Raw genomic sequence first — 16,189 nt, forward strand, 5'->3', positions numbered from 1 at the left:
CGTATATCTCAATTATTAATCACATCCATGTCATTAAAAACGAGACCTGAGCTGAAATATTGTCATCAGACTGAAAGAAGCACAATTTCTATGAAGAAATATAATTTTTTTGCTTTTAATTAATAGCGGCAACACTTTACAATAATGTTCTGTTTGTTAGCATAAGTTAACGAACTAACAATGAACATGACTTAGTTATTGTTTAATCTCAACATTTACTTATACATTTTTAAGATCGAAAGTTGTGTTAACATATTACCTTATTAGCTATTATTATTCAGATAATCGTAAGTTGGAATACACTCGTGTATTTATTTTACCAGCTTCATAAATAACAATGGAGTTTGTATAAAAAATACAGGGTAACGTTACATAATAAATAAAAAAAACGGGAAAATATTTATTTATGGTCAAATTATTTATATAAATAAAAAAAACGGGAAAATATTTATTTATGGTCAAATTATTTATATATATATATATATATATATATAAATAATTTGACCATAAATAAATATTTTCCCGTTTTTTTTATTTATTATGTAACGTTACCCTGTATTTTTTATACAAACTCCATTATGTATAAAATTATATATAATTTTATATAATTTATATAATAATATATATATATAATTATAAAATTATATATATATATTATGTTATATATATATAATTTATTTCTAGTCAAATTATTCAATATTTTTATTCCGTATGAACAAATATTCAGTAAAAGCTTCATTTCTCTAAGTAACCGAGGACTTGTATTCAGAAGAGACTCTTATTTTGACTTCCGGCGTCCCGGAAGTGCCCGATATTATTGTGATGGCTGATCAGAGCAGTGATCCTGGTAAGTTTGTGAGTTTTATGCTTGTTTTATGAAGTGTTTCTGTCTTATGAGTGAGATGAATGTGTTTAAACTGCAGGACAGTGTTTTGCTGAAAGCTGTGATGGTTTAATGAAGTCAAACACTGTCAGAGCAGCAGTTATGATGATCTGAGGCTCCTCAGGCACATGTGATTCTGAAGATTATTTAATAATAATTCAAATATAGGAGCTTTTAGCCTTCGTTTCTGACACTCATTGACTTCCGTATGAGTGAATATGTTTGCAATACCATGTTCGTTGGGCTTGTACCATGGTAGCACTATGGTATTCGTTAAAGTGCCCTGGATATACTATACTACTCTAAACACTCGATATAATGCTGTAATAATTCGCTATTATAATTGGCATATAGTTTGTATTTCTTTTGTAAAGGTAGAAATTATTCTCTTATTTTCCCTTTAGATTATTATTATTATTTAATCAGCTTTATGTTGTTAATTTTTGCCTATCACCCATCAATTATTCATCTCTGTAACTAAATACATACTCAAACTTTATATTTTTAATAGAAATTCAAAAATGAAACTCTAATTTCCCTCTTTAGATTATTATTAATCATTTTTTATTTTATGAATTTTTGCCTCCCACCCACACACATTCATCATTCAAAATAAACAAGTAATATGAAAAATTCTGTTATAATAATAGAAATCTAAAATGAAAATCATATTTTACCTTTAGATTATGATTAATGTTTGTCATTATTTTATACAATTTTGCCTGCTAGCCATAAATTATTCATCATTCAAAATAAATCAATAAATATACCTTTTATAAAGGTAATAATAGAAATTCTGCAACAACATAAATAAGAGATGTTCTAAAATGACACAATAATTTCCCCTACAGATTATTATTAATATTATTTAATAACTTTAGACTAAAACCCATGCATAATTCATAGTTTAAAATAAATAAATAAACAAATACTGTAGTACTTTTTGCAAATTGAAACTCAATTTACCTTTAGATAATATTACTATTTGTCTTTTAAAATTTTATTAATTTGTATTTTATAGATTTGTGCCACCCATAAATTATTCATCATTCAAAATAAAATAAGAATTCCTCTAGATATGAATGCATTGTATTGTTTTGTGTGATTGACAGGTGACTCCAGTAACGATGCAGACATCTCGTCAGTCATGGGCTTTGCTGGATTCGGTGAGTGTTTCAGCTCAGACGTCACTGAAGCAGGAGTGTGTGTGTGTGTGTGTGTGTTGTGTCAGAGTCACATGATCACTTGTAATATTTCTTTGACTCTCAGGAAAGAAAGCTCGAACCTTTGACCTGGAGGCCATGTTTGAGCAGACGAGGCGGACGGCCATCGAGAGAAGTCAGCGAGCTTTAGGTCAGTGCGGTTATTTACCTGTGATTCTGTGTCAAAGACGCCATTTTAACCTCGATCTTCTTCACCGTCACAGAAGAGCGTCAGAAACAGGAGGTTGAGGAGAGCAGCGGCTTTCGTCCGGTCAGCGTCAAACAGAAACCGTCCACTTCCACGTCCAGGTAACGTCTCTATTCGACGAGGACGAGCAGCGTTCAGCTGAAATTTAAATGAAAAATTACCCCATGATTTACTCACCCTCAAGTCATCTTAGATGTATATGACATTCTTCTTCCAGACGAATACAATCAGTTATATAAAAAAATGTCCTGGCTCTTCCAAGCTTTATAATGGCAGTTTCTGGTTTGAAGTCCATAAAAGTGCATCCATCCATGATAAAAGTGCATCTATCCATGATAAAAGTGCATCTATCCATGATAAAAGTGCACCTATGCATCATAAAAGTGCATCTATCCATCATAAAAGTGCATCTATCCATCATAAAAGTGCATCTATCCATGATAAAAGTGCATCTATCCATGATAAAAGTGCATCTATCCATGATAAAAGTGCATCTATCCATGATAAAAGTGCATCTATCATCATAAAAGTGCATCTGTCCATCATAAAAGTGCATCCATCCATCATAAAAGTGCATCTATCCATGATAAAAGTGCATCTATCCATGATAAAAGTGCATCTATCCATGATAAAAGTGCATCTATCATCATAAAAGTGCATCTATCCATGATAAAAGTGCATCCATCCATGATAAAAGTGCATCCATCCATGATAAAAGTGCATCTATCCATGATAAAAGTGCATCATCCATGATAAAAGTGTATCTGTCCATCATAAAAGTGCATCCATCCATGATAAAAGTGCATCCATCCATGATAAAAGTGCATCTATCCATGTTAAAAGTGCATCTATCATCATAAAAGTGCATCTGTCCATCATAAAAGTGCATCTATCCATCATATACATCGTCTCTCCTGTGTTTGTGTGAACAGGAAACAGGAAGCTGAGAGTGACAGTGACTCTGATGTCATCGGCCCACCGCTGCCGCCTCAGAAGGAAGATGAAGAAGATGATAATGATGATGATGATGATGATGATGTTGTCGGACCTCCACTTCCGCCCGGATACAAGCGCAGCAACGCTGACAGCGACGATGATGACGACGATGATGACGATGATAATGACGATGATGTAAGTGTATTTTTCATCTTTTACTCCCATGAACATATTAAATGGTTAATTTATATTATATACAGTCAAACCAAAATTTATTCAGACGCCTTCAACATTTCTCACAGTTTATTCGCTATAGTTTAGAAAATGCAGAGTGACACATGGCGAGTGACACATGGCGAGTGACACATGACGAGTGACACATGGCGAGTGACTCATGACTAGTGATGCATGATGAGATACATGGCGAGTGACACATGGCGAGTGATACATGATGAGATACATGGCGAGTGATACATGATGAGATACATGGCGAGTGATACATGGCGAGTGATGCATGATGAGATACATGGCGAGTGATGCATGATGAGATACATGGCGAGTGACGCATGATGAGATACATGGCGAGTGATGCATGATGAGATACATGGTGAGTGATACATGGCGAGTGATGCATGATGAGATACATGGCGAGTGATTCATGACGAGTGATGCATGATGAGATACATGGTGAGTGATACATGGCGAGTGATTCATGACGAGTGATACATGATGAGATACATGGTGAGTGATACATGGCGAGTGATACATGATGAGATACATGGTGAGTGATACATGGCGAGTGATACATGATGAGATACATGGTGAGTGATACATGGCGAGTGATACATGATGAGATACATGGTGAGTGATACATGGCGAGTGATACATGATGAGATACATGGCGAGTGATACATGGCGAGTGACGCATGATGAGATACATGGCGAGTGATACATGGCGAGTGACGCATGATGAGATACATGGCGAGTGATACATGGCGAGTGATACATGGCGAGTGATACATGGCGAGTGATACATGGCGAGTGATACATGGCGAGTGATACATGATGAGATACATGGCGAGTGATACATGATGAGATACATGGCGAGTGATACATGATGAGTGATGCATGATGAGTGATACATGGCGAGTGATTCATGACGAGTGATGCATGATGAGTGATACATGGCGAGTGATACATGGCGAGTGACGCATGATGAGATACATGGCGAGTGATGCATGACGAGTGATGCATGACGAGTGATGCATGGCGAGTGATGCATGACGAGTGATGCATGACGAGTGATGCATGACGAGTGATGCATGATGAGTGATACATGGCGAGTGATGCATGATGAGTGATACATGGCGAGTGATGCATGATGAATGGCGAGTGATACATGACGAGTGATGCATGACGAGTGATACATGGCGAGTGATGCATTATGAGTGATACATGGCGAGTGATGCATGATGAATGGCGAGTGATACATGACGAGTGATGCATGATGAGTGATACATGACGAGTGATGCATGACGAGTGATACATGGCGAGTGACACATGACGAGTGACGCATGATGAGTGACACATGACGAGTGACGCATGAGTGATAAATGACGAGTGACACATGATGAGTGATATATGATGAGTGATATATGAGGAGTGAAACATGACGAGTGACGCATGATGAGTGATATATGATGAGTGATAAATGACGAGTGACGCATGACGAGTGACGCATGACGAGTGACGCATGACGAGTGACGCATGACGAGTGACATATGACGAGTGACATATGACGAGTGATATATGATGATGTATGATCTCAGTGACACAGTGCAGTGTTTTTGTAATGTGTCAGTGGCGCCACTAGAGGGCCACACTGCCATTATCATTCCTGGAAATATAGAAGACTGAATACGTGTGTGAAGCTTGTCTTTTGCTTTCATTTGACCTTAAACGTCTTTATTGAGCTTTTCAGAGACATTCTGCTCTTGAGTTTGGATGAATCTCATGGAACCTCTCTGAAGAATACATCTAGGTCATATTTCACTTTAAAATGAAAAGAATATTACAAATATTACTATATAATAGAGTAAAATAACATATAATATAATATAAAATAAAATTATATTTTAGGTAAAAACACACTTTATCCCCAAATTGGCATTTTAAAAATATATACATTCAAATACAAATAATTTAAATATATACACACACTAAGTATATGATATAATAAAATATACACATTGTATTATTTATTCTTTTGTTGTAAAAAAAAAATATTATGGCAATATGTCTTGTAGTGCCTTTAAGTTATGCTTAAAATTAGCAATTTAAAAATTTTGTGATTTAAAAAATAAGTGTTTTTTATAGTTATTTAATGAGAAAAATAGCTGCATACTAAATTGTAATATAAAATAAAATTCTATTTTACATAAAGTGAAGCCTATGGGCTTCATTTTCTTTATTTTCTCTCTTAGTTTTTACATTTTAGGATGAAATATAACCTGGAAAATATGTTTTCATGAGATTTAGAATCTCTCTCTCTCTCTGTCTCTCTCTCTGTCTCTCTCTCTCTCTCTCTGTCTCTCTCTCTCTCTGTCTCTCTCTCTCTCCGTCTCGTCTCTCTCTCTCTCGGTCTGTAGTAAATGTCTTGCTCTCTCTCTCTCTCCCTCTCTCTCTCTCTCTCTCTCTCTCCGTCTCTCTCTGTCTGTAGTAAATGTCTTGCTCTCTCTCTCTCTCTCTCTCTCTCTCTCTCTCTCTCTCTCTCTCTCTCTCTCTCTCTCTCTCGGTCTGTAGTAAATGTCTTGCTCTCTCTCTGACAGTGTGCAGGCCTCCTCTTCCCCAGGCCTGTGGTGTTTGAGGGCCGCTGTGGGCCGGTTTGATAGATGTGTTCTGGTGTTGGGCCGCCCCGGTGATGTCTCTGTACTCCGCTAAATGTATCCCATCAGGCCCAGGTGTGCCGTGCGAGTTTTGTACGAGCGTTAATCAGCCAACGCCACAAATCACACAGACCTGTGTGTGTTTGATTTCGCAGAACAATCCCACTGTGACCACTGAACACCGGATGATATTTTAGCAGCGTATTTTGCACTAAAAGAAATAAAAGGGAACCTTATCCTGAATTAAAAAGGACATATTTGGTCTCTACTAGAACAGGTTTTCCTGCTTGAATGTTGATTATTTTCCTCTTATTCTCCATTGTTGCGGCTCCTCTCTTCCCAGTCTGTCAGTAACGCTCTGTTTAGTTCCTGTCTCTATGAAGCCCCTCCTTCTGAAAAGCACACTGTGCTCTGATTGGTTGGCTGGATCAGTGTGTTGTGATTGGTCGAGCGCTTCGAGTGTGTTTGGGAAATGTCCCGCCCCTTACCATAACCACCAGTTTAACACACTACTAACTAACTCAACCAGGCCCTGTCCCTTTAATCTGCTTATTAATTATTATAATGAGGAATATTGTGACGTGTTCGTTCCCGGAAGAAACTCAAGACTACAATGGAGGCGTTTCAGGAGTTCAGAAACACTGACACTGATATAGAGAAGAACTGGAGCTTCTTCATGCTCAAACAGCAACATTACACACTAAAGAGAGATGGACATGGGCTTCAAAAGTTGCTGAAGGTTTTTCTCTCTCTCTCTTTCTGTAACAGAATCCAGTGAAGAAGATCCCGGATACTCATGAGATCACGCTTCAGCACGGCACTAAATCCGTAAGTCCACTCGTTTGCTCCCGAACGCTCGTGTCCTGATAGTTGGGATTTGTGAGGATTATATCATTTGACTCAAGCTCAGTTAAAACTCATCCACTAAAGTCATATTTTACATAGTGCTTTATAGAATACAGGTTGTTTCAAAGCAGCTTCACTGAAATAAACAGGAAAATGAGTGTAAAATGCATCAATTATGAAACTAATTTCAGCTGTAAAGCAGCTCTACAGAAGACAATAGTGTTGTTATTCAGTTTTTTTAATGTTTAATTCAGTTCAAAAACACTCGATTCATCGATTCAGCTGTAGTTCACAGTTCAGTACAAATTTTGTTCTCATCTGATAGTATCAGTGCATTGAATCGATCATATTACTGAATATTAATTATCTTTTAAACCCCAAAAAAAGAGCATCCAGTGAAACTCAATTCATTTCAAGTTATGTTTGTCACTCAATTCAGTTCAAACATCTATAGAAACTCAGTTTTGTTCTCATCTGATAGTGTGAGTGCCGTCAAATCTATGATATTACTCAACATTAATTGTCTTTTAAACCCCCAAATAAGACCATCTAATGAAACTCAATTCAGTTCAAACATCTAAAGAAACTCAGTTTTGTTCTCATTACTGAATATCAATAGTGTTTTAAATGTCATAAAGAGCATGTCGTATCCCGTCTCTGATGAACCCTGACCCCACAGGTCTCCGCTCTGGCTTTGGATCCGTCGGGAGCTCGTCTGATCACCGGCAGCTTCGACTACGATGTGAAGTTCTGGGATTTCGCCGGGATGGACTCGTCTCTGCACGCCTTCCGATCGCTCCAGCCGTGCGAGTGGTGAGTCGGTCCATCAGACACGCGTTCATCCCTGTCTCTCTCCTCGATACACCTCATCCGTCAGGAATGAGCTCCTCGTTCTCCAGTCCAATCAGCTGATTGCACACAGATGCCGTGTATTTTTGTTCTTGTCTTTTTGTTTTTCCTTGAAATCCCGCTAAAAGTGGAACCCAATTGTCTCGAGATGTTGGAAGCTAATTGGCTGAGCCCGAGCGCTCTTGCGTGTGTGTGCGATTCGTAAAACGCCACGCCACATTAACATGTTCATCCATCCAGTTGTGGTGGCATCCCTACACACACACACACACACACACACACACACACACACACACACACACACACACACAGCCAGACAAAACACATGTGGAGCCCATAAACCAGTGACCCGGAGAGGGAAACCGGACCTCTAATGTTCTCGAAGCTTCTCGGCTCTTTCATTGACTCCAGTTCAGTGTATATATATATATTTATATTTATTTATTTATTTATTTATTTACATACACTGAACTATATATATATATTATGCCGTTCAAAAGTTTGGGATCGGTGAGATTTGTAATGTTTTAAAAAAAAGTCTCTTCTGCTCATCAAGGCTGCATTTATTTGATTAAAAAAAAAAAAAAATTATAATAATATTGTTTAATATTTTGACTGTCTAAAGTAACTGTTTTCTATGTGAATATACAGTAAAGTGTAATTTATTCCTGTGATCAAAGCTGAATTTTCAGCATCATTACTCCAGTCTTCAGTGTCACATGATCCTTCAGAAATCATTCTAATATGATGATTTGATGCTCAAGAAACATTTATGATTATTATTATTATAAATGTTGAAAACAGATTATTTGATGAATAGGAAGTTCTAAAGACATCTATTTTAATTAGAATCTTTTGTAACATTATGAATGTCTTTACTGTCACTTTTAATCAATTTAATTCATCCTTGATGAGTAAAAGTATTAATTTATTCTATTTCTAGAATTTTTTTCAAAAGCTTTATATTTCAGAAAAATGCTGTTCTTTTGAACTTTCTATTCATCAAAGAATCCTGAAATAAATTATAACTGTTTTCAACATTGATAATAATCATAAATATTTCTTGAGCATCAAATCATCATATTAGAATGATTTCTGAAGGATCATGTGACACTGAAGACTGGAGTTGATCACAGGAATAAGTGCGCTGCAGTTTTGTCGTCTGTCTCTTTAAATGCTCAAGCTCGTTAAAGCACGGTGGATTCTGATTGGCTGTCAATGTTTTTGTCCATCAACTGGGAAAATCGATATGGAAGTGATGTGTGTCGTTATTGTTATAGTTGTGGTCTGAACTTCACTATTCTTATAGAATTAAATCTTTATAGTTATCGTTATAGTAATCATCAGTATTATAATGTAAAAATTTAATTAATTTAAAATTAAAAATAAATAAAAATATATTTTTCATGTTTTAGAATTTTTTTATTTATTGAAAGAATAAAGTTTTTTTTTAAATTAAAAATAATTAAATCTGCAATTAGTTAGTTAGTTAATTAAATAAAACACAATAATTAATTGTGTGTGTGTGTGTGTGTGTGTGTGTGGTTCCAGTCATCAGATCAGATCACTGCAGTACAGTGTCACCGGTGATGTCATTCTGGTTGTGGCGGGAAACTCTCAGGCCAAAGTTCTGGACCGCGACGGGTTCCAGGTTCTGGAATGCATTAAAGGGGATCAGTATATCGTGGACATGGCCAACACCAAGGTAACCACTGATGCTTTACTGACTTTACTTTACTAGAAATCTTAAAGGTGCACAAACTACAGAGATAATTGTAAGGGTCAAATGAAAAACTGAAATATGAAAATATGCATCTTATAGACACTTTTGGGATGATTTGCACAGTTTCAACAGGTGTGTGTGGCTGCGTCCAGTGTGTGCTAGATCCAGGCTTAACTTTAAATAAAACCATAAAATAAGAAAGTAAAATAAAAAATAATGATAAATAAAATATTAAAAAACTTAATAAATATAAAAAAACTGATACATTTTTTCATGATTTTTTTAAGGAATAGAAAGTTCAAAAGACAAGCCTTTATTTGAAATAAAAAATGGTAACATTATAAATGACTTTACTGTCACTTTTGATAAGTTTAATGTTTCCTTGCTGAATCAAAGTATTAATTTCTCTTCTTTTTTTTTCAAAATAAAATATTACTTTTGAATGGTAGTGTGTCACGTGGTCCACAAAAATATAAAGCAAAAACCTTAAACTTATTTTATTTAATCTCGATGCCAAAGGAATTTATAGAATTTCTTATATTGATTTAGTTTAACTTGATGTGCTAAAATAACATATTAAAAATAAAAATGTGAAAACTTGCAAAGAATGCAAAATTTATTATAAAATATTGAATAAAACTGTTATTTTAGTTGTATTAATATTTTGAATTATGCATATATATATTTTATTTTATTACTTTTTAGTCATTTTGTTGTGCTTTTGCCATTTAACTAAAAAAAATTATAAAAAATATGACTTTTTTAGGTTTAATTAGGTTTTAGTTTTATAGTATAAGTAATTTCAGTGCTTCAACTTATTTCAGTTTATCGCAGTTCATCTGATATTTATATTTAATTTGAATAGCAGTGTTTTTAAACTCTTCTAGTGTCAGTCCTCCAGTCCTCCAGTCCTCGTGTGTGTTTGTTTGCTGCATCTGGACTCTGTTTGTTGACTGGGATGTAATGAGGTGTAGATGAACTATATCAGAGATGCTGAATGTTGCACCTGGTCCTCAGACACACACACTGTGTGAGTCTGTGTGTGTTTAAAGCGGCTCAGTGACGGTCGCGTCACTAATGGAGTGTGTCGGCATGCTATAGTCACTGCGAGAGGGACCGATTCCTCGCTCTTTGTTTGTTATTGGGATTTCTCTCCTCGTCGGGTACTTTATGTTCCCTAGCGAGTGCATTTCAGCGTCGAGTGTAAATATTGTTCTCTTCAATCATTGTCAATGTCATGCTTTACTGTTTAAAGATGCCAACTGGACGTCCATAACAGAAATACTTCAATTCAGTTTGTTTTATTATCATAGCTATTACTTCCACATGTGAACACACTTGATAATATTACACAGTGTGATATTTTAGTATCATCATCATACTTTTTTTCATGTTTTCATTTTGATTTTAGTTTAAGTTTTAATAAAAGCTTTTGTTGTTATTATACTTTTTTTTCTGTTAGCGGTCAAAAGTTTGGAATAATTCAGATTTTGAATGTATTTAAAAGTCTCTTCTGCTCACCAAGGCTGCATTTATTTGATCAAAAATACAGTAAAAATAGTGAAATATTATTATAATTTAAAATAACTGTGTTCTATGTGAATATCTAGTAAAGTGTAATTTATTCCTGTGATCAAAGCTGAATTTTCAGCATCATTACTCCAGTCTTCAGTGTCACATGATCCTTCACAAATCATTCTAATATGATGATTTGATGCTCAAGAAACATTTATGATTATTATCAGTGTTGAAAACAGTTCTTCTGCTTCAGATTTGTCTGGAAACCGATAAAGGATTATTTTGTTTCAAAAAAAGAAATGAATGCTTTTATTCCTCAAGGACGCATTAAACTGATCAAAAGTGACAGTAAAGACATTTATAATGTTACAAAAGATTCCACTTCAAATAAATGCTGTTCTTTAGAACTTTATATTCATCAAAGAATCCTAAAATAATTTAATGCATCACAGTTTCCACAAAAATATGAACTGTTTTCAACATTGATAATAATTATCAATAATTGAGGACTAATAATAATTATGCAGCAAATCAATTAGTGTGTGTAAATATTTCTATTTAGCTTTATTTTTATGAGTTTTCTAGTAATTTTAGTGCTTCAACTTAAGCTTGTTTCAGTTAGTTGCCATTTCTAACTTTCATTTTTTCTCTCATATTTAGATTTATAATGGTTTTAATTCAGTTGGCATTAACAACATGTGATCAGTGTGTTCTCTGTCTCCTGTGCATCAGTCGTGACTCGTAACACTTTGATGACTATTATCTTCCGCTTCAGTGATTATAATGTCTGGAGTGTGTCTGTGGGTTTGGTGAGTTTAAGGTGTTATTAGCCGTCAGTCGTTGAGGTTTTGATCAGTAGCTCCAAAATAAACCTAGCCTGGATGCTAGCTGAACTTAGCCCCGCCCACAACATGTTTAGGTCGGGAAGTTCGGTCTGGACTTGATCCGTTGTGGAGCTATTATGCCCGAACTAAAGCTGTTCAGACCAATCAGATTGTCAGGGCGGGCTTTATACGATGATGGACAGATGATCAACAGTAACATAATCATCCACGTCACCAATGAATGCTTGGGTTGAATTAGTTTACAACAAAGATGGCTGCCGCTGGAGGATTGAGATTTCACACTTACAAATAAGTCAGATAGAATAAATGCACATCTGTTATAGAAGATATCGACAGCGCATTCATTTGAAAAGAGGAACAGAGAACCGCGATCAAGGCATTAGTCGATCGGAAAGATGAATGAAGAACATACGTCACTTACTCCGTTGCTCTGATTGGTTGTAGGGTCTATCCAATTGAGTGCAGAAGCATTTTCCTTCCGGGTTCGGTTGAAACACGGCCCATAATCACAGCTCAATGGAGCAGATCAGACTCACATTCTGACTAGAGTCTGAGTATGATGACGTCAGGCTAAAACAAACCATCTTTTGTCTCATATTTAGAGTCACTGACAGATGATGCGGTTGGTTTGTGTGTCGTAAAGCGTCTTTATAATGGATTTCTGGTAGGGAAACATTAAAATATGAACATTTTGGAAGATACCGATAACCGATAATTCTTTATATTTGAAAGCCGATAACCGATATATTGGCCGATGAATCTAAATATTCAAATTTTTATATATTTTTTGAGAGCATGATTACAAAATCAAAAGTCTCACCATGTCCCAAACACATAATTATAATGTTGTCATTATGATTTTATGTGGCCGATATGACAGACTTGTGTTGCACTGAACTATATTTTCCTTTTTTGAAGTGATTCCAATCATATTTCAAGCAATTCAAAATCTTCATGTTGATCAGTGCGCATCTGAAGCGTCTCAGCTGAAGACATTATTCATCAGCTTTAATATATCGGCCATATTTTTTTATTGGGCTGATAACGATAACATTAAAAATTAACACATATCGTCCGATACCGATACGGTGGCCGATATATCGTGCATCTCTAATGTCTGGTGTCAAACAATAGACGACGGAGCCGAATATCTGCTCTGAATTTGTGTTTGGAGAAGCTGAGTTTCATCCGATGAGGTCAGTGTGTCTTTGGGCGGCATGAAGGTCAAATATTCACAGCATATTTGTTATGATGCAGCGGGTGAATGACACGCTTTAATAATGTGCTTTAACCAATCCAGCATGTGCTCATCATCACAGACAATCACTGACAGCTTTATTTATTCTCTGAGAACGACTTTATAATTGTGTTTTGATTCAATTCCTAGATTTTCATTTCCTGTGTCCAAATTAACCCTTTAAAGTCAGCATGAAACGACATTCACAACATGCATTTCTTCTGTGATGTGAAAGAATATATTCAATTGGAAGTAATGTAGGACAGAACATTATTTTGTTATTTTTAGGCTGTGATGTTGTCATGTTTTATGAAGTCAAGCATCAGCATTAATCTAGCTCATAGTTAGTGTTTGTGATCTGAACAAATGCCACTCTATGTGAAAATGATGTTTGTTAATGTTATTTCCACATATTCAGACAAGCTTGTTTTCAGAGGTGGAGAAAGTAAAGAAGCTACATTTTGATGAAAGAAAAGAAACTGATTAATCATCTATAATCAGACCAGAAAAAAATAATAATAATTAGACTACGGTCAAAGTTTTGGAATATTTCAAGTTTTTTTTAATGCATTTAATAGTCTTTTCTGCTCACCAAAGCTGCATTAATTTGATCAAAAATACAGTAAAAATTTTGAAATATTACTGCAATTTAAAATTGCTGTTTTCTATGTGAATATCTAGTAAAGTGTGATTTATTCCTGTGATCAAAGCTGAATTTTCAGCATCATTACTCCAGTCTTCAGTGTCACATGATCCTTCACAAATCACTCTAATATGATGATTTGATGATCAAGAAACATTTATGATTATTATCAATGTGTATCAAAATAATAAATGCTGTTCTTTTGAACTTTCTATTTATTAAAGAATCCTGAAAAATCCACACAAAAAAAAGTATCACAGTTTCCACAAAAATATGAACTGTTTTCAACACTGATAATATTCATAAATGTTTCTTGAGCATCAAATCACATAAAAAAAAATCTTAATACATATATTTGTAGTTCACATTGACTTTAAAATATGATTTTAATTAATTATTGGAATTTTATTCACATTTTATTTTGAGTTATTTATTTATTTGATTGAAATAAAATGTTGACATCTCTGTGGTTCAGGGTCACACAGCGATGCTGAATGACGGCTGCTGGCATCCCAAGATTAAAGAGGAGTTTCTGACCTGCTCCAATGACGGGTGAGTCGAGCTAACTAGTTCATTACACTGTTCGCATGTTTATATCTTTGAAGGAAACTCGGTCGCCCTCTCTCGTGTTTTGAGGTTTGTTTCCGCCACAGTCATTTTGCATACTTGAGGATGTTCGTGTTCTTTCTAAAAACCATTTGTTCTTGAGTTTTAACACATAATCCCAGGGGATTGTGGGGCATTTCACTGGGATAGTTTTGAGTGATCCAAGTTTCATTTTAGTCACTGAAACTTTCCAAACAAAATGGAGACAATTGCATGATTGCCTTAATCAGATTTAAAGTTTATACCATATAAACTTATATACATTTATTCCATTCTCATAACTGCATGTAAAACAAATCACATTTTAATGCTTTTCTTTTAATTAAAATAACATTTATGGCCGTCATTAAGAAAGTGAATCTGATTCCGATTCAGTGAGTCTTTTTTCAGACTGGTCTTTTCAAGAATCACTCCACAAGAATCATTTATCAAATTAAATAGTGTTATGACAGTAATTCAAGGCAGTAAGTGAGTCTGATTCAGATTCAGCGAGTCATTTGTCAGACCAATTTGTTTTTTGACTAATTCAAAAATTGGTACATAAGGATAATTTATTCATAAGAATTTGTTTTTATTTAATTAAATGGCGTTTATGGCAGTCATCTGTTCAGTGAGTCTGCTTCAGATTCAGGGAATCATTTGTCAGAATGGTCTTTTCAAGAATCACTCAATAAGAGTCATTTGTTTATTTGTTCTTTTTTTCCTTCAATTATCCACTCAGTAAGTGAGTCCTGGTTCACATTCAGAGATTCAGTGAGTCATTTGTTAGTCTGATTCACACAATAGCTCTCTCTGTTCAGAAGAGTCTAGTTTATAAGAATCAATCCTTTTAATAGCATTTTAATGTTTTCCATTAATGGCAGTCATCCAGTGAGTCTGATTCAGATTCAGTGAGTCATTTGTCAAACTGTTTTTTTTTTTTTTTTTTTGACCAATTCAAGAATCTGTTCATAAGAGCAAATTGTTCATAGGAATGTTTGATCACATCTCATTGTTTTAATTGAATTAAATATCATTATGGCAGTCATTCAATCAGTAAGTGAGTCCTGGTTCAGATTCAGAGATTCAGTGAGTCATTTGTTAGTCTGATTCAAACAATAGCTCTCTCTGTATTTGTGAATCCAAGAATAATTGAATCATAAGAATAAGTGTTTTTGATCACATTTTGTTTTTCACGAATTAAAATAGCATTTAAGACAGTCATCCCAAAAAAATTTTTTTCCCATAAGAATCTTTTTTTTTTTTTAGAATTTTTTTAATAATTTTTTTTAAAAAATGTTTTAATTATCCAGTCAGAAAGTGAGTCCTGGTTCAGATTCAGAGATTCAGTGTAGCTCTCTCTGTCTTTTTGACCAATTCAAGAATCTGTCCATAAGAATAATTTATTATAAGAATCAGTCTTTTTGATCAGATTTTAATGTTTAACATCTCAAGTAGAATATAATTCATTTAGTCATGATGACGCATTCAGCCGAATGCATTTCTACCCGTGTTTTCCATTCAGATGTTTCAGTGTTCACAGGCTCGAAACTACAGGCCTGTGAAGTGTTACATGCGTGTAAACCTTTGCCCTGCGTCAGATTCTGCCCTCCTTGTGTTCCCCTATAAAAGCGCGCTGGTTTTACTGTGTTTAGGGGCGTCGCTGGTGAATGTCTGAGTCGTGTTCACTGGACGCACAGATGTGGCTCTGTTTTATTCAGTTGTAATATAGATTCTGGAAGGCTTCCCTTGGCACGTTTCAGCGCATGTCGCAGGCGCTTTCAGAGGAGGAAAGCGTTTAGGTTGAGGAACAGCTGCAGATGTGTATC

General features: G+C 35.1%; 1 protein-coding gene across 4 annotated transcripts in view; it reads left to right on the plus strand.

Moving 5' to 3' along the window:
- Positions 1 to 783: 783 nt before the first annotated feature.
- The window catches only part of wdr70 (WD repeat domain 70), an 82,753-nt gene continuing 67,347 nt past the window's right edge, over positions 784 to 16,189 (plus strand). The window contains exons 1-9 of one of the 4 annotated variants that reach the window (XM_082158648.1): positions 784 to 847; positions 1,996 to 2,049; positions 2,153 to 2,236; positions 2,310 to 2,394; positions 3,226 to 3,428; positions 6,890 to 6,942; positions 7,640 to 7,773; positions 9,361 to 9,514; positions 14,251 to 14,327. In XM_082158648.1, coding sequence (XP_082014774.1) covers positions 823 to 847; positions 1,996 to 2,049; positions 2,153 to 2,236; positions 2,310 to 2,394; positions 3,226 to 3,428; positions 6,890 to 6,942; positions 7,640 to 7,773; positions 9,361 to 9,514; positions 14,251 to 14,327 — 869 coding nt within the window. In that variant the 5' untranslated portion in view covers positions 784 to 822. Of the gene's footprint in view, positions 848 to 1,995; positions 2,050 to 2,152; positions 2,237 to 2,309; positions 2,395 to 3,225; positions 3,429 to 6,882; positions 6,943 to 7,639; positions 7,774 to 9,360; positions 9,515 to 14,250; positions 14,328 to 16,189 lie in introns of all 4 variants that reach the window. The other 3 variants (XM_082158647.1, XM_082158650.1, XM_082158649.1) reach the window with 3 other exon arrangements.

Source organism: Leuciscus leuciscus, assembly GCF_965113295.1.
Source record: "Leuciscus leuciscus genome assembly, chromosome: 24".
NCBI classification, from domain to species: Eukaryota; Metazoa; Chordata; class Actinopteri; order Cypriniformes; family Leuciscidae; genus Leuciscus; species Leuciscus leuciscus.